Source organism: Trachypithecus francoisi, unplaced genomic scaffold, assembly GCF_009764315.1.
Source record: "Trachypithecus francoisi isolate TF-2019V2 unplaced genomic scaffold, Tfra_2.0 Lachesis_group18, whole genome shotgun sequence".
In the NCBI taxonomy this organism is placed as follows: Eukaryota; Metazoa; Chordata; class Mammalia; order Primates; family Cercopithecidae; genus Trachypithecus; species Trachypithecus francoisi.
Window position 1 is genome coordinate 37,119,307 of NW_022681463.1, and position 25,910 is coordinate 37,145,216.

Below are 25,910 nucleotides of genomic sequence, written 5' to 3' on the forward strand. Positions count from 1 at the left end.
CCATCCAAATAATGATTTAAATTTAAAAAACAGTTATTCAAACATGAATTACTTCAAAATTTATTTTTAATGATATTCTTTGTCATTCAACTAGATTGTATCTTCTGGTAATTACCTGTTTATTATCCATCTTCTACATCAGTTACCCATATCTGCCTAAACACTCTAAAATTGACTTCTCCTATTTCATTAAACTTTTAGGTACAGGTTTTCAATCAAAAGATGAGTTCCCTTCACAGAAAGATTTGAATATTGAGGTACAATTTTTGATGTATTCAATTTTTCCAAAATAAACTCCTAAAACAAACAAACAAACAGAAAATCAAATTTTTAAGTCAACTAGCTGTTCCTGAAACTTAGTGTTTCCTTTGTCTGTCTGTCTGTCTGTCTGTCTGTCTGTCTCTTTGTTTGTTTGTTTTAAGAGATTGGGTCTTTCTCTGTCATCCAGACTGGAGTGCAGTCATGCCATCATAGCTTATTGCAGTTTCAAACTCCTGGGCTCAAGCGATCCTCCTGCCTCAGCCCCTCAAAGTGCTGGCATTACAGGTGGGAGCCACTGTACCTGACCTTGAGTTTTACTTTTTTAGATTCCACAGGTAAGTGAGATCATTCCACAATACCAAATCTTGAGTAAACTTACAAAATTCAGTGATTGCTTATGTCTTATCCCACACTTTGTTGTCCAAGCTAGTAATCCTGAAATCTTCACAACTCTCTGTCCCTTGCTTGCATCCCCATGACAGAAGGCACTCTCTCACCCAGCCAATTTCTCTGCACAGTCAGTCTGCTCTGTCCTGAGGGCTTTGCTGTCCTTGGTTGCTGCTGAATATTCTAACCACTATTTCCTAGAGATGGCAAAACTTGCCTGATCCCTACCCTTAAAGCAGACTTCTTCACAGGATGCCCACAGCACAGTGCAGGCCTCATGCCTGGCCCAAAGTTAATACTCCCTAAGTGATGACTGTTATGGCTATATTATCTTACTATATTTGATTAAGTATGAAATGTATCTATAGCCACAGAGTGACTCAAGCTCTTTGAGGGCAGACACTATGTCTTAATTTAATATTTTCCAGGTTTCCTAATACACAGTTTCTAGGAAGTAGTACATCCTTGACAAATGATTGGTGAATGAGCAACCACTGGAACACGTATCAGAAAATCCATCAATGGCATTTAGCAGCTATGTAGTTTTGTTACCTCTCTGAACTTCAATTCTCTGAACTACAAAACAGAAAGAATGGCAGGCTATCTAAAAGGGTTGTTGCTAAGAACACATAGTACACATTGCAGAATGTCTGCTGGGCTGAACCATTATTCATATTGGGTTACCTTTTGCAGTACTGTATTAGTCCGTTTTCAGGCTGCTTATAAAGACATACCCAAAATTTGGTCATTTATGAAGAAAAATAGGTATGCCAGGCACAGTGGCTCAAGCCTATAATCCCAGCACTTTGGGAGGCTCACTTGAAGTCAGGAGTTCGAGAACAGCCTGATCAATATAGTGAAACATCATCTTTACTAAAAATACAAAAATTAGCTGGACATAGTGGCCTGTGTCTGTAATCCCAGCTACTCAGGAGGCTGAGGCAGGAGAATTGCTTGAGCCCGGGAGGTGGAGGTTGCAGTGAGTTGAAATCACACCACTGCACTCCAGCCTCGATGACAGAGCGAGACTCTGTTTCAAACAAAAAAAAAAAGAAAGAAAAAAGAAAAAGAACAAGAGGTTTCATTGACTCAGTTCCATGTGACTGAGGAGGCCTCACAATCATGGAGGAAGGCAAAAGACACGTATCACATGGCAGCAGTTAAGAGAGAATGAGAATCAAGCGAAAGGGGTTTCCCCTTATAAAACCATCAGATCTTGTGAGAATTACTCACTACGGCGAGAACAGTATGGGGGAAACTGCCCCCACGATTCAACTATCTCCTACTGGGTCCTCCCACAACATGTGGGAATTATGGGAGCTATAATTCAAGATGAAATTTGGGTGGGGACACAGCCAAACCATATCAAGCACTGCTAGAATTTTGTGTCTGAGGAAGAAATTACAACAAAAGTCATACTCTTTTCTTTTGCTTGCACTCAGTTTTTGCAAAGCCAGAGCAGTCAAGTTGAGACTATTTCTTGAAAATATATAATGTTTAACTTTATATTTTGGTGGAGGGGTAAGGCAAGGAGGGAATGGAGACAGAAAAAAAAAGTGGTTAATCAAGGCACCACTGGGTTGGTAAAACACCTTCTTGCTTAGGGTGGATGGGTGGGGTAATACTAGAAGACTCGTTTGGCCCAAGTCTTGTATTTATCAGGTGAACCAAGTTTTGATATTTAACATCATCTCAGAAAGAATGTAAATACTTCATTGTAGGGACATGCTGATCATTCAGCCTAGACTTGTATACTATGATACCAGCTCTGAAATTTTTTATTGTAAACCACAGTCAGAAATGTATCACAAACAGCAAAAACAGCACAAAGAAATATTTACAATTACCACATGCAATGCACTATATATTTGTATTCCATTCTCTTTTCTGGAAAGTTTCTTAAAGTATAGGTTGCAATCAGGTGAAGGTAAGGGGATGGAAAAGGTGGAGGCAGTATAAATTACTAAGGTTCTGCAGGCTGGTGTGAGTGGGGAGAAAACACAAATCCCACATAAAAATTTTCAACCCATCCACCCTGGCTTGGGGGAGAGACGGTGAAGGAGTTTTTTACACCTGAACCTGCTCTTGTTTGCTCTGCTGTTCACCCACAATTGATTTCATGATCCACTGATGGAGATGTGACCCATGGATTTATAAAACCAAAAACTTCCCAAGACAGCACTTCTTGTAGTGCCCAGGACTTAATATTCTACAACAAATCCTATAATTATCTTGGATTATGTGAACTAACTTTTTTTTTTTTTTTTGAGACGGAGTCTCGCTCTGTCGCCCAGGCTAGAGTGAAGTGGCCAGACCTCAGCTCACTGCAAGCTCCGCCTCCCAGGTTTACGCCATTCTCCTGCCTCAGCCTCCCGAGTAGCTGGGACTACAGGCGCCCGCCACCTCGCCCGGCTAGTTTTTTTTGTATTTTTTAGTAGAGACGGGGTTTCACAGCGTTAGCCAGGATGGTCTCGATCTCCTGACCTTGTGATCCGCCCGTCGCGGCCTCCCAAAGTGCTGGGATTACAGGCTTGAGCCACCGCGCCCGTCGTGAACTAACTTTTTTACATTATATTTTTGTGTTAAAGAAATTCAGTTGTTAAATGTACCTCTTCAAAGTATACTACAATACTGTAATACTGTGTTGGCATTTTCTTTCATTAAAAAAAAAAAAAAGTATACTGAGGAGCTTAAAAAATAAAAACCAAAAGCCAAAAAAGGGGCCCTGCCTTCTGATTTCTGAAAGGTCCTTCTTACACACCTGTAGTTGATAAGGAGTTTCCCTCAATGACCTTCAACATAAAAACCAAGTCTCCTTCTGAAAGATAAACTTGTGCCTCTAACATATCTTCTAGAAGAAGATAGTCTCTGAGGCCCCCAGGAGCAGAGGGGGCTGCAGTTATAAGTAATAATGACCTATCTCAACAACAAATGGGTAACCAAAGGAGGAAAGTGGGAAGACCCTGAGGCACAAAACGTATCCACAGTAGGTGTGTGCCCAACCCACTCCAGCAGAGAGACCTACTGATTGCAAAGATCAGAGAGAAGAAGTATCCTTGGTCTTAACGCTTTAGAATTTTCTGCACCCCAGAAACAGCATACCCTCCAGACTCTCCATTTTCCTTTGCTCTAAAGTAATGGCTGCCAAATGAAAGATGCAAGTCACCAGAAAGGCGTTTCTTTCTTTGTAAATTCATGCGTTTGCATTATTCTTTATGTATCTGTGGTGGTCAGTTTGATTAAAGTGAACCTGGTAAGTATTGACTGAACTGATATATTGCAGTTTCTGTACTTTCAAGACTGAGTCAAATCTGAAGCAAGCTGAGTTTACCAACATGATGCCAACTGTGAAGAATGATGGCATCATTTACAGTGTTATTCTGATGCTTCTATCCATGTCCCAAAGCTCTTGAGTGTTCCACTGGTCCCTTGGAATTCCTTAGCCACTTATACCCTCCCTAAAACTGTAGGAGGAACTTCTATATTTGGTAGCTCTTTTTATGCTATAATTAGATTTAGCAATTAGATTCAATGTTTTAGGCTTCTTTTAAGACCTGAAAGAACCTTTGGAGGCTATTTTGCCCAAACTCCTTGACAAGCAGCTGAGAGTACCGAGGCCCACACATGTGCAATGATTTGCCCTCCGTCATGCAGGTAGGTGAGGTGTGGTGCCAACGTAACCTTCTGCCTCCTTGATTCCCGGGGTACTTAATGCTGAGACTGCTGAGAATCGAACGTGTAATCAATAACCTCACAGTAAAATGTGTTTAGGTTGTCCTAATATGGGGTCAGAAAGAGAAAGCATAAAGATGGATAGGATATTCCAGTGAACAACAGGAGAAATGGGAGCTAAAAGCCCAGTATCAAATACATCCATGTAGAATTTGGGACAAGGACAAAGAAAAGAACTTTGAGCTGGAAATGTCTCTCAATTCTCTTTCAATCTCTCTCTTTCTCACTCTCTTTCTTTCTTGCTCTCTCCTTCCCTCCTTTCTTCTTCTCTCCCTCCTTCTTCCCTTCTTTTCTTCTTTCCTATTGTTGTTTCTTAAATCCAGTTGTTTCTTTATAGAATAATTATGGGGATAGCCATGAAGCCAGGATTAGATGCACAGATAATTAAACATACGAGTCCATTAATGCACACATGAGCACATGCATGCACATACATGCATATCCTATGTACCAGAAACCAAGATCAAGGTATATTGCTGCAGGTTGGGTTCTCTGGGAAGCTGATTCTGAGACAGAGTTGAATATGCAGGAGGTTTGTCAGGAAATGCCCTTGTGACCAATACCAGTGAAAGGGTAGGAGAGGGAAGCAGGGTAGGGCACAGGAAGAAGTCAAGCTGGGATGCAGACCCATCAACACTTCATCAGATCCCATAGGGAGCTCCAGAGCTAAAGCCACCCATTACAGTTGTTCTGCATTGTCCCCAAATAATCAAGCCTTTATATCCCTGCCTCCATTAGTCTTCAGATGTGAGCCACCCCAAGAAGAATATGACCTTGATTGAGATAGTTCTCTGTAGTTGAGGCAAACCCTGAAGGGGATGAAGGTTAAAGAGTGTCTGCTGAGAGTTATCCCAATGAGCGGGGCAACAAGATTCCCCTGAAAGAAAATCTATGTGGCTTATCTGTGGTTAGCACATATTTTTCCAAGAAAGGGCTAGCCTGTACTGTATACATAGACACAGACACATATATAGTCTCACAAAACATGAGCACTTAGAGGGCAAGGCTGTTGTATTGGAAGGATGAGCTAGCATTTGCAGCTATTGAAAAAAAAAAAAAACACTCCAAAATGTCAGTAGCTTATAACAATAAAGACTTATTTCTAACTTATGTTTCAAGTCTGTTGCATGTGGCTTGAGATTCTTCTCTGTGCTGTCTTCAAGGTAGGAGCCAGGCTTACAGAGAAACCTCTACTGAAGTACTTCCAGTACTCAAAGCAAAAGAAAAAGGGGCATGAGGAAGTAAGCACATAGTTGTAAAGTTTGAGTGTGGAAGACACCTATCTGTATTACTTCTACTCATATTTCATTGGCCAAAGAAAGCACCATGATCAAGACAACTTCAATAGGACTGTAAACATAACTGTCTTCCAGAAAGGGGAGGAGAAGCAGATTTTGGTGGCCACTATTATAAATTTTTCACAGCTACATTAATCTCAAGGAACACTCTAGGGAGACCAAAAACAATTCTGTAAGTCACCATTTAAGTTCATGAAGTACAGAAATGGTGTGTGTTATAACTGTGGAAAGACAGGTATGAGATTTGTGTGAGGCCCTTAAGTATAGCACTTGTTAGGGCTTTGGCCAGACCCAGCAGGCCCTCAATATATTTCCATAAAATTGAATTGAAATTTGGTTTTCACGTGGATTTTCGTTGAATTTTGCTCTCTATAAAGGTATAGGTAGCATATGTAGTAAAATATATAGTATAATGATGATGCTTTTAAGGTTGATTTTTTTTTTTACTGTTAAAACTTTTGTGGTTATGAAAGTAATTTTTAGGCCGGGCGCGGTGGCTCAAGCCTGTAATCCCAGCACTTTGGGAGGCCGAGACGGGTGGATCACGAGGTCAGGAGATCGAGACCATCCTGGCTAACACGGTGAAACCCCGTCTCTACTAAAAAATACAAAAAAACTAGCCGGGCGAGGTGGCGGGCGCCTGTAGTCCCAGCTACTCGGGAGGCCGAGGCAGGAGAATGGCGTTAACCTGGGAGACAGAGCTTGCAGTGAGCCAAGATCCAGCCACTGTACTCCAGCCTGGGCGACAGAGCGAGACTCCGTCTCAAAAAAAAAAAAAGTAATTTTTAAGTTTAAGAAAATCAGAAAAGCATAAATAAAAATCACAAACAGAAAAAAAAGTATAAATAAGTAAGAATAAGACATAAATAAGGGGAAAAGTGTCTTGGTTCAGCCTGCCATAACAAAATAGCATAGACTGGATGGCTTAATCAATAGAAACTTATTTTCTCACACTTCTGGAGCCTAGAAGTCTTCTCAGAATGACAATATGGTTGGGTTTTGCTGAGGGCTCTCTCCTTGGTTTGAAGATAGCCGTCTTCTGCTTTTCTTGTACATCCTGACACTGTGGGGAGTAAGAGAGCTCTGATCTCTCTTCCTCTTCTTAGAAGGCTACAGTCCTATAAGATGAGGTCCTCACACTTATGACCTCATTAATTTAAATTACTATCTAAATACTGTCTTTAGATACTTTCACATTCAGGGTTATGATAAAAGAATTAAGGAGAAATCACTTAGGCAGATAGCAAAGATACGGGAGTCCTCAGTAAGGCTTTTCTTTTTAATGGGTATATTTAAAAGGGCTTTATGTTTTTCTCTTCATAAATCTTGTTTTTCTGGAAGAGATTTTTTGCTATCAACTGGACTACTTTTTTCACTGTTTCTTGTCATTCTTGGTGCATGCTTGAAAAACCCTAGAATGACTTCTGGTGGCCTAGGACTCCTTGGGAAAACAGAAAAGGTGCCACAAATCTCATTTTGGAAAAAATCAGGTTTCTTCATGGAACCCTTGGAATTAGAGGTCAATAAGTAAGTACCTCTCAAAATCTGTCTTTGTCTTCCAGCTATCCTTGTCCGCTAGGCCCTGGAAATTGTATTCCTAGCCCTTTTCTTAAAGGGTCTCACTGGGAGGCCAATAATCCAATTGAGAAATTAGCAAATAAAAAAATCTTATAAGAAGTGGATCTTCTTCTGTTGGTCTGTGTGGTTATATATGTGTTATGTGTGTAATCTCTAATTAATTGGGCTAAGAACAATAAATGCTTAAATCAAATATTTTAAAGGGAAAAGTAAAAACTGTGGTACCTTTCAGTTCATATAACTTTAATCTTTAAAAATAAAAATAGTCTTAGGAATTATTGTGAAACTTTAACAGGTGCTCTAAAATACAAATGTCTTCAAGGTGTAAAAATGTGGTCTAAATTAGGCAGGTCAGATACTACAGGTTTGCTAAATGTTTTGAGGTTGTAAACTGCTTCTTTGGCCTTTATAAACTGTCAACTTGCCTGTTTCACAACTGGTAAGGCCTGGGAACATATGGAAGCAACCATGCCCCTAACTATGCTAAAATAAGTCAAACTTTATCTACATCTAGCACAGAATTAAAACAGCCTACCAGGTTTTACATTACAGTTGAAAATTGCTAAGAGTTACCATTATGACACGTAATTGAAACTACTGAATATAAATCTACACACAAGGTGCATACAAACCAGTAAAAGGTGTTTTCATTTAAAGAGTATAAAAAGGCATGGAAATGTACATTTTGCCTAGAAATAAAGGATTGTCTTAAATTAAATAAAATAAAGTGAAGGGCTTAAGCAAATTGTGAAAAGATTGTAAAAATTAATCTTGCAAAAGAAACTCTTGTGTGAACATATTAACTAAATTCAAAAGAGTATTATCTGGTTTTTTTCTGTAAATTAAACACTAAAATAAAAGCACAACAAAGTTTTTTTTTCTTCCTTTCTTTCTTTGAGATGGAATCTTGCTCTGTCACCCAGGCTGGAGTGCAATGTCGCGATGTCAGCTCACTACAACCTCCACCTCCTGGGTTCAAGCGATTCTCCTGCCTCAGCCTCCTTAGTAGCTGGGATTACGGGCGCGCGCCACCATGCTGGACTAATGTTTTGTATTTTTAGTAGAGACAGGATGTCTCCATGTGGGTTAGGCTGGTCTCAAACTCCTGACCTCGTGATCTGCCCATCTCGGCCTCCCAAAGTGCTGGGATTACAGATGTCAGCTGCTGCCCAAGGTTTTCTTAAGATGCCAATCTGCTCTTTAGCAAAACTTGAAGAGAGTCATAAAAGGTTTGTGAAAATCTCACTTCATGGTCAAACTGGTTAAGATTAAATAGGATTGTCTATAAGGTTTCATTAAAAGTTAGGGTTCACATTAATAGCAAACTAATGCAAAGGTGAAATTTAACTTTCTCTGTTGAACAGGATTTTCATGTAACACAAAAGGCTGATGGATGGTTTTTGCTGTTTCAAATTTTTGACTCATCATTTTGGCAAAACAAACAACTTACAGTAATCTAAAATTCTATTTCATAATATCAAGTGTTTTAAATTCTAAACATATTTGACACGTTTCCCAAAATCAAACTTTAGCCTCAAGGTTGTCTTTCCTAACCCCTTAGCTTTTGGGTGCTACAGAGGGACCCTGGAGCATCCGGAAGAAAAGTAAACAGAATTATTTAACATGTTTATTAGGTACATGGAATTGCCAAAATAATGTCTAATACTCTTCAGGTTATATTTAGGGAATAATATTAACATGCGTTCCAAAACTGCATGGGGTGTCTAACGTCTAAATATGTGCTGTCAGTCACAATTAAGATTGTTATGTTGTGCTATTGTCAACCACAAAAATAACCAAATTTCTTTGTTTCTGACTGCATCCAAACTGGACATTTTGTCATTTACAGACAATTATTGTCTTAATTTTCTTCAAAATACGGTTTATAATCAAGCTGTGAAACTTTAACAGATGCTGTAATAACTCTAATAATAAATACAGGTTTCTAATAACAGAAAAATGTACAGGACTCATAAAAAACTAAAATATTTATGAATATCAAGCAGAACAAGAGTTAACAAAATGGACTAAACTAATAGAAAACTAAGGCAATATTCTTAATTTATGCTTGAAACATTGCCAATCCTTATTTTGTTTTTCAAAGTAAAGGAAACTCTCTTAAAATTTTTCAACACCTAAACAAGTTATACTCCCATAAACAAGATTTAAAGCATGTTTGTTTCTCCCTGCCTAGTTCCTCTAACATTTGGAAACTAGTTATAAGTATTCTTAAATTACAACAATATAGTTGTTTGCATCAGTGCAGCAAGAATCCATTCTCTTTTGCAACAAAACACAATTGGAAAAACTGGTTGTTTTACCAAAGCTTTGACTGGAAGAGTCTGTTTCCCTTTAAGGAAGCAAGCCTGATTTGCAAAGCCAATAAAAGCCCCTTTAAAAAAAGTGACCTCATACTTTTCTACACAGTGTACAAGGGTTGTTGACCTGTGGTAAGTAAAGAATGTCACTTTTTAACAGGCCAGAAACTCCATGCTTCTGGAACCTCAAGAAGAAAGAAGTTTAGCCAACTCACATGTATTTAAAGGTACAAACCCATGTCTGGGCTTTGGTTTTAAAAATCCTGTCTAAGATTCCTTGCGGAACAGAGTTCCATCAAAGCCAATCAAAAAGGCCTGTATAGAGGTAATTATTCTTGCTGCACTTTATGCAAATAATCAGGCCAAGTATAAAACTAAAGTTTATTTTGCAAACAGCTCAGTCCTATCATAAGTTGTTTGTAACAAAAACAATGACCGGAGAGAGATAAGTTATGTTTGTTTTGTTTGTTTTGTTTTTGAGACCAAGTCTCGCTGTGTTGCCCAGGCTGGAGTGCAGTGGCGTGATCTCGGCTCACTGCAAGATCCGCCTCCGGGGTTCAAGGCATTCTCCTGCCTCAGCCTCCGGAGTAGCTGGGACTGCAGGCGCCCGCCACCACGCCCGGCTAATTTTTTGTATTTTTAGTAGAGACAGGGTTTCACCATGTTAGCCAGGATGATGTCGATCTCCTGACCTCGTGATCCGCTGGCCTCGGTCTCCCAAACTGCTGGGATTAGAGGCGTGAGCCACCGCGCCCAGCCATAAATTATGTTTTAAAACTTATCATACATCTGTCATTAACTTTTAGACTCATTAGTCGTTTGAAATTCTTGCCTACATTTTAAACTAACCAGCTTATTCCTGTAAGCCAACCACCAATCTTCAACTGTGGCTCAAGGAAACAGAAAGGGATGGGTAATGTAAAAATCAAGAACATACGTAACAAACCTGCACGTTGTGCACATGTACCCTAGAACTTAAAGTATAATAATAATAATAATAATAATAATAATAATAATCCAGAACAATGTTCTAGTTCTGGGCAATTATCCTATAAATCCTGTCGGGTTTCCTTTTTTTTGGGGGGGGGGGTAAAACCAAGAAAACTTAACAAAGACAAGCGCCATACACCCACCTACAACAGCACAATCCATCTAAATGGCTCAAAGGTATAAAACGAACTCTGTTGTCATGTCATGACCTATATTGCCTCCACTAATAATGGTAGTCTTAATCCACATATTTAAACCCTATATTTATAAACCTCCTTGTAAAGTTTATCTCTTCTCACCTAGAAACCATCAAGCTTTAAATGATGCTGCAAATGGGGCCAAAAATAAAACCGCTCTTCTATCAAGGACCCTTAAATCAACCCCAGGAGGAGCCCTAGCTGCTGTTCCCATACCACGCCCCTTCCAGCAGGAAGTAGCCAGAAGTTGTGGCCCAATTCCGCCTAACAGCAGTTAGCGATTCCATTCCTGAGGGGGGAAATACGTTATAGGAGATAGAAAGAAATTATTAGGTAGACAGGGTAAAGAAAGTCCCTGGCAGAAAACTTTCCTTCTAACAAAAAGCAGCTAAGAAATAGCTCCCTTTCTAACCTCATGCAGTTCAAAGAAATCACTTTTCTTCTAACAAAGAACAGCCTGAAAGATTAGGCTGTAAAAACAGATAAACAGGTTGGGCACAAAAGAGTCGGGGAGTCTCCTGGGTAATCTACCAAACTTCACACTCATACAATGGGCCCCAGTAAAAACAGTGGGCCTTAATAAGCACATTCCTTTCCCTTTAGGCACACTAAGATAGGGAAACTAAAAGCGGACTCTGAAATGAGGTGGGGGCAATACCTACAACTGCAAAAAGATGTCTGGGAACAAACACAGAAACCCTGCCTCCTAGATAAGCAAAACAAAGCAGCACAGACTAAGAGTTTGCCTAAGGCCAGCCACAGTGGCTCACGCCCAGCACTTTGGGAGGCTGAGGCAGGCGGATCACCTGAGGTCAGGAGTTCGAGACCATCCTGGCCAACATGGTGAAACCCTGTCTCTACAAACACACACACACAAAAGCCGGGCATGATGGTGCGGGCATGTAATCCCAGCTACTCGAGAGGCTGGGTGGGAGAACTGCTTGAACCCGGGAGGCGGAGCTTGCAGTAAGCCCAGACAGCAACACTGCACTCCAGCCTGGGCAATGCAGCGAGACTCCATCTCAAAAAAAAAAAAAAAGAGTCTGCCTACATAATCAAGGAATGGGGTGAATGAGGTGAGAGCTGATAGAAATCTCTGCTCTATGCAGACAGCACATCTGGCCCCAACTAAATCTTTGGGTCTTAGGAAGATAAGTTCCCCACCCACCACTCCTCACTAGCCCATTTATAAAAACCCCAACATTTTTACCGCGACTTGGCAACCTGCTTGAGACCCTTCTCTGTGACAGAAAGCTGTTCTTTCTTTTTGCCTATTGAACTCCTGCACCAATCTCACTGTGCGTGTGCGTGTTTCCACAACCTCAATTTCCTTGGCTGTGAGATCAAGAACCTTGGTATTTACCCCAGACAACGAGTCTGCTTCACAATGACTGGGAGCATTGAGGTGTTGAGCCCTATTTCCAGGAAAAGCAACTTGAGAACTCCATGGTCAAGTTTAGCATGCCTTTGTGGGAGTGGTACCCTCAGACAGAATGCAATTATTTGTAGAGCTTCAGTAAATAGAATGAAAACATTAGTTTTATTAAAAGGGGCCTGACTTTGGGTTCCTATGGCGGAGCGTCACCTTGGAATTTCTGTTCACACCTAAAATAAGGTAGGAAGAAAATGAATGTGCTCTGATAGGCAACTTAAGAGACAAAAGCAGTCAGTATCTCAGAGTTGGGTTCCCTATTCCGCTACTTTGCCCCACAACCTCTCCTCCTTGGTAGTTCCTGTTACAATATTCCTAGAAGTGATATTTGCTTCATTTATTCTCCAGCACTCAACAAACATTTGTGAAGCACTACTTAGCCTTAGGTAGAACTAAAATATTCTTTTTTAAATGACCTAATTTAAAACAGTCACCCAATTTGCAATATTTAAAAATATTTAAAATTATAACTTGCTGTGTCACAATGGCCAGAGGCTAAACAAGAGAGAAATAAGACCATCCAGAGAGAAATTAGTATACAAATAGGCATTTCATGCTTGAATAGAAGAGTTGGGCTCAGTTGTTCCATTTATAAAGTGGTTCATTAATAGTACAGTGGCTGGCACATCATTGGTAGTAAATAAAATATTTGTTGAATGAATAAATGAAGGGAAGGATCTTTTTTGTTTGATTCACAGTTGTATACCTACTCTTACACCAGTGTCTGGCACATGAAAGAAGTTTAAAATATTGGTGTATTGAACAAATAAATAACTATTTTTATTTATTTATTTATTCTGCAATTACTATACTGTGATTACATACAAAGTTGATGTGCGGGTTCAGTATTAAAATCTCAACTGCTACTCAAGAGGCTAGAGTTAGTTCCAAAACAGTGCCATGTAACTTTTCCCACTAAAATGTAAGCTCCATGAGATGGAGCTTTGTCTGAGTTAGTTGTGTCTTAATGCTTTTAATAAAAATACATTAAATGAATGACTGCTAACTTCTAGGAATTTTACAGTGAAAGCAAACAACATGTGTCAATCTATTCTAAAAAATCAAAACCGAAACCGAAACCCACTGTTTAAGAGAAACGCAAATTTTCTGCTGCAGTAACAAGTTTTTCATGCCAACATCTTGAGACACCTTAGTTCAGAATTCCTAGCCTGTGAGAGGACCATACCATACCTGACATTCATGCTACTAGGCCAGCACCCCTGATTAATTTTTAATGGATCTGTATGAGTTTCCTCAGTGTTAACCACAATCCAGGTTGGGGGGTGTACAAATTTAAAACAAACAAAAAAAACTTTCAGGAATGAAAAATAAGTGTAAGCTGAAATCAATATTTATGAAGTTGTGATTAATTGACTGATGACCAAATGATTACAAAACGTCTGTCTGAAACATCTACTCAAATTTATTAGCTTTGACCAAAAAAAATTAAAAAACAATCCAAACTGGGTCAATGAAAGAATAATGCATTCCTAATCAATTTTTAATAGCACTTAAGATTTTATATTTTTTCAAACTTGCTTTTAAATAATTTATCATCAAAATGAATCTGATTTAAACATGGGGCAAAAGGTGTTCTATGGCTATTTGATGGTTTTCTTAGCAAAGAAATTCAATTATGACTGACTTTTTATTACTGAGCTACTTTATTAATAATAGTTCATATTGCACTTACACAAAGGCATTGGACCAACATTCTCAGAGAGTCTAGCAAGTGTGATCTACGATTTAGCCCCATTCTACTGTTATCCGGTGGTTTACCTTATGTAGGCCTCGATTTCCTCATCTGTGAAAGGAAAGGCCTGCATAAACAACCCCTAAGAGCCCTTTTAGCTCTAAATATTTATAATTCTAAGAATGTAGGACAACTTTAGCCCATTCCAGGTGTCAAATGTAATAGAACTCGTCAGATCACAGGGCTGCTCATACAGCTATCAACAAACATGTGGTGATCAAAATTAAGCAGCAGTGAACCACGTAATTTTTGTTTTCCTATTAGGGTAATGGTAGGATGGTTTAGTGATTTGGGCCAACGACATCTATTTAGAACATGATTTGTCAAAAAATGGGAAATGTCCTTCACAAAGCAGAGAAGAGATAATTCCTGACCTTAAGCCACTTTCATTATTAAAAGCAAAGCCTGGGAACCAGCCTGGCATTAATCTGGACTGAGGAAGAGTCCTAATCAATCTATATTGCTAACAATATTATATGGATATGTGTGTGCAAGTGTGAGGGTATATGTGTATTGATTCATAAAACATTAAGTGAATAAAGCAAGTATGTTATGCTATGACTTTGTGCCTATGTATACAGTAACAGATAAATTAATATGTTTTAAGGATATATTCTAGAATGTTAATAGTGATTTCCACACTGGTTACAGAGTTGAGGCAGAAATATGGAGGAACTTTTACTTATTGTTTTATATACTTTTTAATGGTTTATTTTTCTTAAAATGAGCATGTGTTATTTTTATTATTGTCAAAAAGCAATAGAATCTTCCATTTTGAGATTAAAAACAAGTAAAGACATTGTTTAAAATAAAACAGCCTGGGTTTGTTATAAAGTTAGGCTGTTGAAAATGAGAATATTACTATTTGTGGAACAGTAACCTAGCACAGACATTAGATAAATTGGATGCGATCCCTGACCTCAAGAAACATAGCCTGTTGTGGGGACAAATACATCACCAACTATAATACAATGTCATCAGCAGAGAAATAGCTGTATGGACTGTGCACTGAAACACTGAGAAGCTGTGGCAATGCTATGAAATGTGGAAAGAGATGTTAGAAATAGTCCAGATTTTAATACTTAAAATGTAGGATATGATTTTTAAAATTATCTTTGTGACTAGGTATTGACAGCCATCAACAAGATGATTTACAAGGAAATGGACTTGCCCCATTAAGTAATGGGAAATGTTTTAAAAATAAATGTCTTTACAATAGAATACTATTGAGCCTTAAAAAAATAATAAAATCCTGTCATTTGCAACAACATGGATGAACCTGGAGGATGTTGTGTTGAGTGAAACAAGCCAGACACAGAAAGACAATTACCACATAATCTCACATGTACAATCTAACAAAGTTGATCTCATAAAAGTAGAGAGCAGAATAGTGCTCACAGCTGTAATCCGTAGGCCAAGGAGGCGGGATCCATTGAGCCCAGAAGTTCGAGACCAGCCTGGGCAACATGGGGAAACCACTCCCTTACCCTCGAGGCGGGCAGATCACTTCAGGTCAGGAGTTGGAGACCAGCCTGGCCAACATGGTGAAACCCCGTCTTTACTAAAAATACAAAAATTAGCCAGGCCTGGTGGCGCATGCCTGTAATCCCAGCTACTCAGGAGGCTGGCTGAGGCAGGCGAACAGGATCGCTTGAGCCTGGAAGACCGCTGTGTTGGCACCAGTACACTCCAGTCTGGGTGACAGAGCTAGACCCTGTCTCAAAAAACAAAACAAAACAAAAGTTGCCTGAAGCCATGGGGCCACCATTTAGGTAGGAAGTTGTTGGGGGCAGGGATTTCCGCTAGAGCAGCCCAGGTCCAGAACCGTTTCTTTTAACCATGAGGCTGCTTCTTGAAGTCATACTGCCTCTTTTTCAGAAAGATTAGTAAAAGTTGTCCCAGTGGTCTTGTTTTTAAATCTCTCAACTCACAGATTTTGTTAGCATAATTTATCATATCAGCTCTTCCTCGCTTAAAGTTAAGTTCCAAATATTATTAAGTTATAAAGTTAAGTTCCAGTATTCCAAATCTGCTATACTTCATTTAAGATGAATTTAGGAACTTTTAGTTTTTTTTCTTTTTTTTGTTGGTAGGAAAAGCTAATTTATAACCTCACAAATAATTCTCCCTTGGGGTTCAACAGAGCGGTACATTGCGTATCCAACCATGCACCTAAAGTCAAGACGTTAAAACGTTAAATCTGCTTTTGGTGGAAAACCCAGAAAAGCCCAAGGGAAAGCGTATTTTCAGGGAAAGCTGCGATTAAATGTATCCGGATCGTCTCGGACACAGATAAGTAGACAATCACTGTTTTCTTAAGTGAATTATTGTACCCCCTGGAAGCACATTATATTATTTGAGTGGAAAGAGAACTGACAGAGGTGGAAAGCTGTTTTGAAAAAAATTGAAACGTGTAGATAACGTCTTTTCTCTTCATGTTTTGATTGCGCTGTGTTGACGGACTGTCTGGGGTTTAATAATTAGGGAAAAACTCTCCTTCACCCCATCCAATCCCCGATAACAATTTGGGGATTTTAAAAATCGCCTTTCCGTATCTTCCTCTCTTCTCTCCACTATTACGCTTTCCTTTAGATTTTCCAAGATCCTCGAGACTTGTAGTAAACTACCTTCCTACACATTCGTAGGTATCTTGCAGTTGGCTAACCAGTGATTTTGTTTTATTTTATTTATTTATTTATTTATTTATTTATTAATGAAACGAAAATGCCTTGGAGATCCCGCATTTCGAAAGTGCGTTTTCGTTTTCTCTCCCAGGCGGGTTATGGCCCTATCGGGCCGCCGTAGCCGGTCCGCGCGTGCCCAGTCTTGGCGAGGAGTCGCGGTAGGTCGGCGGGACTTCCGTGTTGGCGGGATTCTGAACGCTGCCATGGCTCAGACCGTGCAGAATGTTACATTGTCGCTCACTCTGCCCATCACGTGCCACATTTGCTTGGGGAAGGTAATGGGTGATTGTGGGCACAGCTACAAAACGGGGTTGGATATGAAGTCGCTTGCCGGGCCGAGGGCGGTCTCGTGCGGGGGGCGGGGAAGGGGCGTGAGGCGCCGAGATGGGAGAAAACGCTCACCCGCGTTCTTGATGGGAGGCCGCGTCCTGGGAGACTGGGGCAGCGCACCGTGATTAATGGTTTCATCTGGGCGCCTTTCGGAGGAGGGTGACAGCGACCTGTGGTCTGCCAGGAGGACGGCGAGACGGCCCTGCCACCGCCCGCGGCCTCACACCGGCCTCGCAAGAGGCCCGATCAGAAATACATCGCAGAGATGTTTAACTTCACTGTGCAGGCTCGTGTGGCGTGTAGTGAAACCTATTAAAACACATTTCCTGGGAGCCTCCCTCACCTCGGGCTCCTTAGTCCTCTGTGTAACTAGTGTTCATCTTCTGGGGCCTACGGTGCTGTGTATTGAGTCTTTTCAATTTCTAAGACCTTTTACCTTTTCTTACCCTGGCCTTGAGGATGACCTCTGCTCCGAATTCCTAATTTGAAAAGTAAATAGTAAGTGCCAGTGGAGGGTATTAGAATAAGAGGTGTGGCCTTTAACTCCAAGAATGGGTCAGTCAGGAGATAGAATACTCTCTTTGTGATGCAAGAGGTGCCTACTGTGTTTGTGAAACAAGGTAGGGAAAGTGGTTCTGACTTAGAAACGGAGCTTTGAATATTCTAATGCATCCCTCTCCTCATTCATTTCCATTTGCGCCTCACTTTCGGTGTTTTAAAGAGCATTTCTTTACCGAATAGATCAAGAAGGGGAAAGATACAACCACCAATTTTTTCCCACCCTGAATTATTTTTACATCTGTAGTGTGTCTGGGTGTGTGTTTACCCGCCAGCGCAGACTGAAACTACAGCCGTAGACTTAGATTTGAGAAATACAAACTTCTAGAGCAAGCATTTGAGTGCCGGCCAGTACGATCTGCCTGGGGTGATTCAAGCTCTGTGTGAATTTACTGGGTTCAAAAAGTAGAAGTAAGTCAGCATTGGAAGCAACTGATAATTCTTGATAGCAGTCAGAATGAAATGCCAGTGAAATAGCAAATGTGCTGGGAGATTATGTATTGGGGATGGCTTGATCAGTTTGACTGGAGAGATCAAGGATGGCCTCCTCGAGGGTGGTGTTTGAGCTGGCATTCGCTACTGCTTACTGCCTGCATGCATGGCTAGGGGGAAGGAAGAAGCGATGTTTCTATTTGCCGCAGTCTGCATTTGGCTCCTGACATAAAGTTCCTGGAAATGGGTGTTAAATTCTGAGTTAGTTTCCTCCAACACTAGCTTTAAAGGCTGATAAAAATACGCTTGGGAAGTAATTTTTTACACATTATACCTAGTTTCCGTTGGTTATGGGCTGTCTTTTGCAATTGTGTTGACAGTGTTCTGTGTGATTTACCAAACCTATACTTTCTGTATTTAATGAGAGTGATGCATCGTAGAATATAGTGAGTGATTTGCAGACTACAGAGTGCTTTTGTATGCATGTATTATTTTGTTTACTCTTCACACCAGTGCTTTAAGATAGGGCTGTTTTTCCATTTTTAAAATAAGAATACTAAAGCTTAGAGTCTTTGTGGTTGAACTTCTATACTATCATTTGTGTCTTCGGAATACTAAGGCTTTGAGTCTTCGCAGTTGAACCTCTATCATTATCATCATTTGTCTTCAGATTACTTTGTAAAACACTCACCTAAGCTCATCCATGACAGCAGGCACTTTTAGTGTTTTTTTGTTTTTTTTTTTTTTTTTTTTTTTCTGTATTGGTTAACTTTATTATAAAATAAAAATCAGATAATAAAAATAAAAAGATTAAGACTTTTTAGGCCGGGCGTGGCGACTCACACCTGTAATCCCAGCACTTTGGGAGGCCGCGGCAGGCGGATCGCCTGAGGTCAGGAGTTTGAGACTAGCTTGGCCAATATGGTGAAACCCCATTGCTACTAAAAATACAAAATTTGCCAGGTGTGGTGGCAGGCGCCTGTAATCCCAGTTGAGGCAGGAGAATCCCTTGAACCTGGGTGGCTGAGGTTGCAGTGAGCCGAGATCGCTCCATTGCACTCCAGCCTGGGAGAGAAGAGAAGAGTGAGACTTTGTCTCAGAAAAAACAAAAAAACAAAAAAATTTAAGGATTTTTAAACTGGCTTTCCCCCCCGCCAGATACCACCATGGAAGCAGAAATTTCGGTGAGGTGACTAAGGGCCTGAGTTCTACATTCAGACTAGCCGGGTTCTAATCTTACCAGTCATACAACCTTTTACAAGTTACTTAACTTTTTAAATTTTTCTGAGATGGAGTTTCGCTGTTGTTGTCCGGGCTGGAGTGCAATGGCGCCATCTCTGCTCACCGCAACCTCCGCCTCCCGGGTTCAAGCAATTCTCTTGCCTCAGCCTCCCCAATAGCTGGGATTACACGCATGCGCCACCACGCCCGGCTAATTTTGTATTTTTGGTAGAGACGGGGTTTCTCCATGTTGATCAGGCTGGTCTTGAACTCCCGACCTCAGGTGATCTGCCCGCCTCGGCCTCCCAAAGTGCTGGGATTACAGACGTGAGCCACTGCGCCCGGCTAAAGTTACTTAACTCTTTTGAGCCTGTTTCCTTATCTGTAACAGTAGAAATATGGTAATAACACGAATTCCCTATCCTTTCAGTTTTCAGAAGATTAAACAAAGCATGTGCAAAGTTTAGCATAAAGTCTGGCACATAATATTTAATAACTGTTAGCTTTTGCTGTAGCCATTGAGGCCAGCCCTCAAACTGAGGAAACCAGCCTTTTCCAGTAATTGTTCTTCCCAGTTGCTTTATGAAGCTGGAACACTTCTAAATGAAGATTTGCATTCCCAACCAAATGAGACCTGTTCTGGAAATTGCCACAGTACATCCAGAATTTTCAACTGATTCCATGACTCTTGCCTTTTGTATAGTGAAAGCAAATTCAATATGATTGGGCTGCTCACCCTTCTACACATATTATACTGTGAGATATTAAAAATGGCGTGTCCTCAGGTTCACTTCTGCTTCCCTAACATAGAACATCTCTGGCCACTTCTGAGAATGGTCCTAAGGTCCTTCCTGCCTAGCTCTTTTTTAAAGATATTTGTTCTTGTGCCAATGTCACCATATGTCCCCAGATCTCACAGTCACCATCTTCTCTTTTGATTATTTGATTATTCCACTTTGTGATGGAGGGTCACAAAGTGGATACCATGAAGGGGGAGAGGTGAGGGCAGGGCATTAAATCTGAAGAGATAGATGCCAGTGGGGATGGAGAGGAAGGAGAGTGAGCCTAAGTATTCACCTGTTAATGCTTTGCCTTTGCACTTAAAGTTGGAAAATTCAGACCTCTGTCTCTACTTCAGTCTTAAAGGTGAATTTTCTCTACCCAGTAATGTCTTTAGTTACTTCGTAAATATTGTAAGTAAGAGCTGTATGTGGCCTGAAGAAGTTAGGTACCATCCTATGGGATGATTTTTGTATAGCATATTTTCTTGCCTATTCTTCCTTTTTTTTTTTTGGTTGTTGTTGAGACAGAGTCTCGCTCTGTCGCCCAGAGGGAGTGCAGTGGCCGGATCTCAGCTCACTGCAAGCTCCGCCTCCCGGGTTTACGCCATTCTCTCGCCTCAGCCTCCCGAGTAGCTGGGACTACAGGCGCCCGCCATCTCGCCCGGCTAATTTTTTGTATTTTTTTAGTAGAGACGGGGTTTCACCGTGTTAGCCAGGATGGTCTCGATCTCCTGACCTCGTGATCCGCCCGTCTCGGCCTCCCAAAGTGCTGGGATTACAGGCTTGAGCCTCCGCGCTTAGACTGGTGGGCCAGCCAGCAGAAATGTAGTAATGATCCATCCCAGGGTATCTGTTAAGTGACGTTTTGATAGTGCCACCAGGCTGTTAGAAACCAGTTTACCTCTAGATAATTCCGGGGTTTATCTTTTCAGTTGAGACTCAAACTGTGAAACCAAATTATGGCATGCAATACTTCCTATTAGCTATGCATGCATTTTGCCATGAGTGAAAGCCAAATGTGGCCCGCAGTTGGTTTTATGAAAGGGTGAAGGAGATTCTCAAGAGAAGTGCAAAGTAACTAATGCTTTTTCAACATAAATGTATCATATTCAGTTATTTCTCATTTGACTATGAGTCCAGGTTTGGGCCCTATACTTTAAGATAAACAACCAGAGTATTTTGAAAGCATTTGGGAGAGAATAAAATTGGGGTTGAAATGTAGGTGGACTGGAATAGTGCTGGAATGAATGGATATGATAGAGAATCTTTAAATAATTAAAATATTTTTCATTTGGAAGGAACTCAGGCCTTGTGTGGCTCCATAAAATAATGACTTCTACTTAATGTTAAGGTCAAGCTTTCTGGCTGAAATAACCAGAAATGAAATCAGCTTCCTTATAATGCAGGAGTTCCTGTGTCTTGGAGTATCCTCTAATAGACTGTTTCCCGTAAGGAATGCTATCAGAAGAATCCCTTCTTTCGGGGATGCCTCTCTGCTTCTCACCCATATTGTTTATGTAAAATATTGAAAAGATAGGGCTAGGGACAAAGCCTTATGCAACTTAGAGTCCTCACTCCAGTATGACAAAATTCATTAATCACTGTTCACTTGGAGCTGTTGATTGACCAGCAAGTCATCCCTGTCAGTACATGGAGCCCATGTTTGAGTCCTGATTGCCTGTCAGTTCCCAAGAGTGGATTTAAGAACCAGCCTTGTACATAATTGTCATAAGTAATTTGCTTTGGAAAAAAGCCATATGGACTGCAAGCAAGTTCTACATTTTTCTCTTTTTTCCAGTTTAAAATAAGTTTGAAGGATTTAGTCACTTTCAGAAAAGTCTAACAATATTGTATTTTTATGTAGTGTATACTAATTCAAAAATCATAGATGTATCCTAGTAATTTTCAGGGTTGGTATGTAATAGCTGACATACTTACTTGACAAATCCAATTCCAGTTTATCCTAAAACATTTCTGGTAGGGATGAAGGTAGGAGAGAAGAGATGTATCATCTCTCCTTTTACCTGGACAGGAATGGGGAACCAGTACTATGGGCATTAAGTGACTTATTTCACACAGGTTTTTTTTTTTTTTTCCTTAAGTTATAGGACCTAAATTTTGGCCCAGAGCCAGGGATGTCTTAAAACGTAACCAAGAGCTATGCAGGAATTCTACTTTGAAGAGTTTCCAGATTCCTAATGTTGAAGTAGTGGTGCCCCATCATAGTCATTTTTACACCGAAGACTAATCCTTTTCATTGTCTTTCCAGGTCTTCACTAGAGAAACCCATAAAGTTTTGACAAGGTGCTAGAAAGAATAGTATTCGTTCCAGAAGCAGAGTAGGCTCTTGTCTCTAGTGAAGGGAGGATGCCAGAAGGGCAGGGGGGTTGATTTTATAATATATAGATATAATTGCAAGACCAGTTGGTAAAGTTCATCAATACCCTCTTCACTCCCATCACCTCCATCAGTGTCCAGGATCTCACTTCCTTCAGGTACATCGTCTTGTATTTATTATTCCCAGATTATTGTTCACTAACCCTGCTCCAAGGAAGAAATAACTATTTCTTAGTTGAAAGAACACGTGATTTTGCAGTTGAATCACATTGAGTACAAATGCTAGCTCTACCATTTACAACCCATATCATTATTTCTTAGAGTCTCAGTTTCCACAACTGAAAATAGATTTGATACTAACAGCCCCACTAGCTTATTAGTAAGATTCCTGTGAATATCCCATACTAGTGGTTCTCAACTAGGTGGAGGTAGATTTTGTCCCCTAGGGACATGGGGCAGTGTGTGGAGGCATCTCTCGTTGTTTTCAAGGGGCTGCTGCTCGCATCTGGTGGGTAGAGCCCAGGGATGCTGCTAGACAAACATCCTGTAATATGCAGGAAACCCCCTAAAACAAAAATTTCTTCAGTCCAAAATGTTAGTAATGCCAAAGTTGAGAAACGCTGTTTGAAGCCAATGTATAACTCCTGGTGGGTGAGTCTAGGATGATACGGATATTAATGAACAACAGCCTTGGGCATGTCTCTGCCCAAGTATACTTGCTTTTTTTAAGAAAGGGGATTTGGTGGTAGATTGGAGTCTCTTAAGACGGGAACATCCTTAAAAGAAATGAAATATCAGAGTAGAGTAACAGATTGTAAGGTTAATATATCTGCGCCAAGGACTGGCCCCTCAGGCCCATTCCAGTAAGAAGGGCCCATCCTTTTCACCTGGGGGATATACCCTAGGGCAGGAGTCTCCAGTCTCAGTCCGGTACTGGTCAGTCAGTGGCCTATCAGGAACCAGGACTGCACAGCAGAAGGTGAGCAGGGAGTGAGGTAGCATTACCACCTGAGCTCTGCCTCCTATCAGATCAGAGGCAGCGTTAGATTCTCATAGGAGCACGAACCCGAATGCAAACTGTGCATGCAAGGGATCTAGATTGTGTGCTCCTTATGAGATTCTAATGCCTGATGTTCTGAGGTGGAACCCTCCAGTCTGTGGAAAAATTGTCTTCCATGAAACCAGTCCCTAGTGCCAAAAAGTTTGGGGACCACTCCCTAGGATACCACTTTAATGTGCTTACTCCAGATGAGTTTGGAATTGTATGTTACTTACCATTGCCATTTTTTGGTCTTGTATTTTTATTTCATGAGTTCTGTTTTATTGCAACAGGTCTCATTGGAAAGTAAATCGGATAGAAAATCTAATAATGTGACAAATGATGACTTTTTTTTTGTCTTGGAAAGATCTTATTAAAGAAAATCATGTGTGTGTTTTGTTCTGCCCAGAGCAGGATCTGGGTAGAAGAGGATGGGTGCTAGATTCTTTGTGTTTTGCTACCACAGATTACAGTCAAATATATAACAAGTAACTTGTTTTAGTAGTTATTTAGAAATTTCTATTCTCCTAAGATAAATTCATTGATTCCGTTGTCTAGAAATCTTCATCTGATACTCATTCCAGTATTCATTTCCAAAGAAATGAATTAACTGTTTCAGAAATCCTCCAACACAAAGGTGGTGATAATACCAGGTATCCAACAGTGCAGAAAATTTTCCTGTGGGTGACATTGTTAATGGCTCTTAGCAGACAGAGCCAAGCAGTCTGCCTGTGGTGGTGGTTCCGTATCATTTTGGCATATTAAATGCGGAGGTTAAACTTTTGCTTTTTCACAGTTTGACAGTGGCTGTTGACCTTTTGCTGCTTGAAACTTTTAGGATTATTATCTCAGCCTTTCATTATACTACATCAAAATTCACTTTTATTAATCTTACAGTTATTGTTAAAGATGAGAAAGACACTCACCCAGGTCAGTGAGCCTGAAATCTATTAAGGAAGACAGGATGTAAACAGTTTTTAAGTACAGCACAATGCAGAAAGAGGTGAACATTAAATAAATGAACAGAGTGCCCTGTCAAAGACTTGGTTAATTCTGAAAAAGATTAGTGAAGGCTTGCAGAGGAGGTAGCATTTTATTTGCATCTTAAAAGGAGAGAAGGTTTTTATTTTTTATTTTTTATTTTTTTGTTACTGTCTAGGGAGGATGGAGAAACCTCCATCAAGCTGAGAAATGGGATACATCAAGCTGAGAAATGGGAGCTCCATAAATAGGGAACCCATAAACAGGGAGCCCCCAATGTTCATATTCTTACTGGTGAACATAAGTAGACCTGTGAAGTTGAAGTGTGCATTGTGTCAAATATTGAAATGGTAGATCAAAGGAAATGGCTGTTTAAGAATTAGATTATGTTCTTTGAAGGCTATACCTTGAACTATGAGCAGGAAAAAAATCATTACTGTTTTGTAGGAGAGGAGTGAAATCTGCTTATTCATATTTTAGGAAGGTAGCTCTGGCATCATTGTGAAAGGTGTGCTGAAATGAACATTTGTAAGCTTGGGAGGTGGTCATTGCCGTAGATCAAAGGTAAAAGAATGAGAACCTTAAATTCATTGGGGTGAAGATGTAAAGGAAAGGATAGATGAGAGGTGAAAGAACATTTGGAGGTAGATTTGTCATGTTTTGACTATTCTGAGATGTACATGTTTTTTTCAAATTATAACATCTCTGGAATCTGGTTGTATCTTAACAATTGTAATTGACAGTTTTTCATTCTTAGTGACACATAAAATATTGGTGAATCTTCATATCTGTGACTTCTTAGACTTAATGTATAATACCAGCATCTGGTGACAGTTTGGATGGTGAGGATAAGTAGAAAGAGTGATTCAGACATAGCTCTGTTGTAGCTCAAGTGGAGAAGTAGTGATCTCATTAACTTAGATGGGAGGATGTGCAGGAAGAGGAGCAAGTGTGTGTGGAGGCCAAGTTTGATTTTGGACATGTTATGGTTGAGGCCGCTGCAGTATCCTTATATGTAGTTGGCTCCTAGGCACTTGGATATAGTAATATTATTACCTTTTTTTTTTTTGAGGGATTGCTTTGTGGAAGTGTCTGTGCTGACATCCATTGTATTATCTTAAACCTGAATGAAAAGGTTGCTAGGTTAAGCCACAGTTTTCAGAGGCAGAAGCTGATGCCCACAGTAGCTAACAGGCTTACCCAAGGTCAGATTGCTCAATAAATGGCAGAACTGGAGTTGGCCCCAGGTTTGTCTATCAGAGCCTAAGCTCTGCCACTTACTGAGGTCCAGTTACAGAGGGAGACTTGGGAGTTGTCAGCATAGGATAGATGTTAATGCCATGTGACACATGAGATTGAGAGTGAAAATAGAACATATCAGATAAGATGGCCCAGGACAAAACGTTAGCGAAAGCAGTTATACCACCTTTAGTATCTTGACTATAAGCATCACACTCTCCGATCCTGTTTCCATCATACTTACTCTCCACCATTACTTTAACCTTATCGAGACATTTTTGTTGACCCTATCACTTTTTCACTGTCATCATTACCACTTACGTGTTTCCCTTATTATTTGTGGTCATTTGTTACCATCAGT

General features: G+C 40.3%; 1 protein-coding gene across 3 annotated transcripts in view; it reads left to right on the forward strand.

Moving 5' to 3' along the window:
• The first annotated feature begins 16,737 nt into the window (after positions 1 to 16,737).
• The window catches only part of OBI1 (ORC ubiquitin ligase 1), a 43,364-nt gene continuing 34,191 nt past the window's right edge, over positions 16,738 to 25,910 (forward strand). Inside the window, exon 1 of one of the 3 annotated variants that reach the window (XM_033177474.1) lies at positions 16,738 to 16,905. In XM_033177474.1, the coding sequence (XP_033033365.1) occupies positions 16,834 to 16,905 (72 nt within the window). In that variant the 5' untranslated portion in view covers positions 16,738 to 16,833. Of the gene's footprint in view, positions 16,906 to 17,515; positions 17,930 to 25,910 lie in introns of those variants that run through there. The other 2 variants (XM_033177476.1, XM_033177475.1) reach the window with 2 other exon arrangements.